Source organism: Galeopterus variegatus, unplaced genomic scaffold, assembly GCF_000696425.1.
Source record: "Galeopterus variegatus unplaced genomic scaffold, G_variegatus-3.0.2 Scaffold1306, whole genome shotgun sequence".
Lineage (NCBI taxonomy): Eukaryota > Metazoa > Chordata > Mammalia > Dermoptera > Cynocephalidae > Galeopterus > Galeopterus variegatus.
The window spans coordinates 331,839-334,482 of record NW_007727417.1 but is presented as its reverse complement, the minus strand read 5'-3'; the positions used below and the strand labels follow the sequence as shown (position 1 = coordinate 334,482).

At 45.0% G+C, this 2,644-nt stretch overlaps 1 protein-coding gene across 1 annotated transcript in view; it reads left to right on the top strand.

The window, feature by feature from the left end:
* The first annotated feature begins 2,421 nt into the window (after positions 1 to 2,421).
* Positions 2,422 to 2,644, top strand: part of ZPBP (zona pellucida binding protein) — a 128,960-nt gene continuing 128,737 nt past the window's right edge. The window contains exon 1 of the mRNA XM_008576193.1: positions 2,422 to 2,524. Coding sequence (XP_008574415.1) covers positions 2,422 to 2,524 — 103 coding nt within the window. The remainder of the gene's footprint in view (positions 2,525 to 2,644) is intronic.

Here is a 2,644-nt window from a genome sequence, read left to right as displayed (position 1 = left end):
TCTTTTTTCGTGTCCGGCAACGGATCGCAACCCTCAGTGTCGCGCCTGTACTGGACCGGGACCGGCAACGGGATCGCAACCCTCGGTGTCGCGCCCGCACCTCGCTCAGCCAGTGAGCGGGAACCGGTCTGTATGTGGGATCCGAACCCTCGGCGGGAGCGCCGCTGCACTCCCAAGCGGCACACTGGAGCAGTGCGCCACCGGGCTGGCCCGGTATATCTAATTTTTAAGGAAAATAATTCACAGATTATAGTCAAAGTATAGGTTAATCCTTTACATGCCCTGAATTATCTTTACTTCCATTAATGCTACCACGATGTCCAGAGCGAGAGTGAAATAAGGTCTCATTTAAATCATTAATATGCTAGTTCACTTAAAAGCTCTTTTCAAGTACGTAGTTTGGTTTTGCATGGCAACTGCTACCACATGAATTCCAAACATTAGAATTTGGGGATAAAAGCTCACATCACCTTTACCGCAGCAAAGAGGGAGAAACAGGAAGATTCTAGCTTTGAAGAGCCAGGCACATAACATGTAAATTATGTAATAAGACAGCAAGGGGTGGTGATATCTGTGGTGTAAACAAAACACCTATGCCCTACCTAAAGCTATTAAATTTTTCAGATATATTACTACTAACAACAGGGGAGGTTGAATTAGGCAGTTAAGCCATCAGTTTGAAACCCTTCATCCACAGCATCATATACCCAGTAAGTTTTTAGTCCACTCAGAATCACTCATTTCTTCATATTAAAGGTGACAATCATTTGTCATTAGGCATTCTATCTTTAGTTGGACAAACTTCATTCTTCCATGTATTTGCACCAACTGCATAAGACTTATTTCTACTTTATTTCTCTTTTTGTTAAGTAAATCCTTCTAGAAACTGAAAAGTAGAGACACAATTCTCTTCCAATTTCTCTAAAACAAGTATAAATGGACTCAGGCTGTGTAGGGGATAAATAATAACACTCATGGGTTCATAATTAGAATGGATTACTGTTACAAAAGACAAACTAACAAGAGAAAAATTGAAATTTATTAAAACATATATTTCATATACACATGGGAAACACCAGAGTATTAGTTCTCAAAGAGGTGGTTTTGAATACCAGTACATTTTTATATGGAAGTGACAAGACAAAGGAAAAGGACTTTGAGCCTCTGTGGGCAGCAACTTGGGGTAAAAGGCAAACAAATGGCATACTAGGGTTACTTAGAAAAGCCTACTAATATAAATTCCTCTGGTATCATCTCAAGGCTGACAAAGGTCTAAACTGTCCTCTGTTGTTAACCTTTGTTCTGCCTGGTAGAGGGGAGAGGCAGAATACCTTCTGTCTTTGTAAATCCATGTCCTGCTTTTAGGCAAAGAAGGGAAGGCAGAGAGCTCTGCTGCATCCACTGCTTCTGTCTGCAGCTCAACAATCCCTGTATTCTGAGGAGGCTGTGGGGAAAACAGGATAATTTAGTCAGGTTCTCTCAGCTCAGGTCTGGTTGGAGGTATCCAGCAGCACATTCTTAATTCTTGTAAACAAGTTGTGTGTGGGTGGAGTTAGAGCACATGTGCGCCAATGTATCTTTCTATGTAATCGCTTTTGTGTGTTCTTGGTTTGTGAAGCAGAGCTGGCCGGCAGAGCTCGGGTATAAAAATAGAGCATGTTTACTCTGCTGGCAGCTGCTCAGTTTTTTCTTTGGACTTTGCTGGTAGCAGTTGAGTTCTGAGTTTCTCTTGGTACTATCTAGCTCTTAGATGTGTGTGTGCTGAATAAAGATTATTGCTTCTTCAACCAAGGCTCCAAGGACCTTTTTGCCAGTTCCCTAGCTCATAGACCTGTGTGTGAAGGGTTTGTGAATGGGCTCCAGGGGTCTGTGAGCTCCAGACCCAGCTCTATCTCTACAGAAGTATATTCTGGTCTCCCACATTTGATAAGTGATTTTATATGTTTTTCTAAATTTAGGTAATAGATCTTCCAGGCAGAGTACTGCATGAAACTCAATCTCATCTGACGTTGTTTCTTCCATTCTTCCATCAAGCTTCTTCCTGGGGCTAAAGGCCTTACCGTTAATTCTCACTAGATGTGCACTGCATTTATATCCCAATTAAGTTGTGCACATGCATAAAGCACTAGTTGCTGACATTACTAGATCCCGGTAATTCTCTGACAACTGTATGTTCATTAACTCATAATTTCCCACTATCTGTTATTCAGAATTAACCCCCAAACCGTGAGACTCAGTCTGCCACCTGGTTTACTAAAAAAGGGCCTTTCCACTACCACAAACATCATGTAAAGGAAACAGTGCTGGCTCTTGGAGCCAAGGTACCTCTCCCAGCTCCGGGATCTTCGACATGTCGCTTATGCTAAGATTCTCCGAGTGGCGAGTGGCGTTGTTGTCCTGGCGCCCTAGTGGATGCTCAGCATGTGGGACGAACGCTGCCCCCTCCAGCAGCGTCAGGAGACAGGCCCACAGGTCCGCGCCAAGCCCTGGTCGACCACCCGGCGGAAGTGGCGGCGTCCGTACGGTACGCTCTTCCGGTCCACAGCCCCCCAACTTCCGGTGGCGGGTGGGCGCGCACCGTGGTAACGACCTTCTGCGTGGACGGCAGGCAGGCGGCGGTGGCGTGTGGATGGAGGCCTCGTCG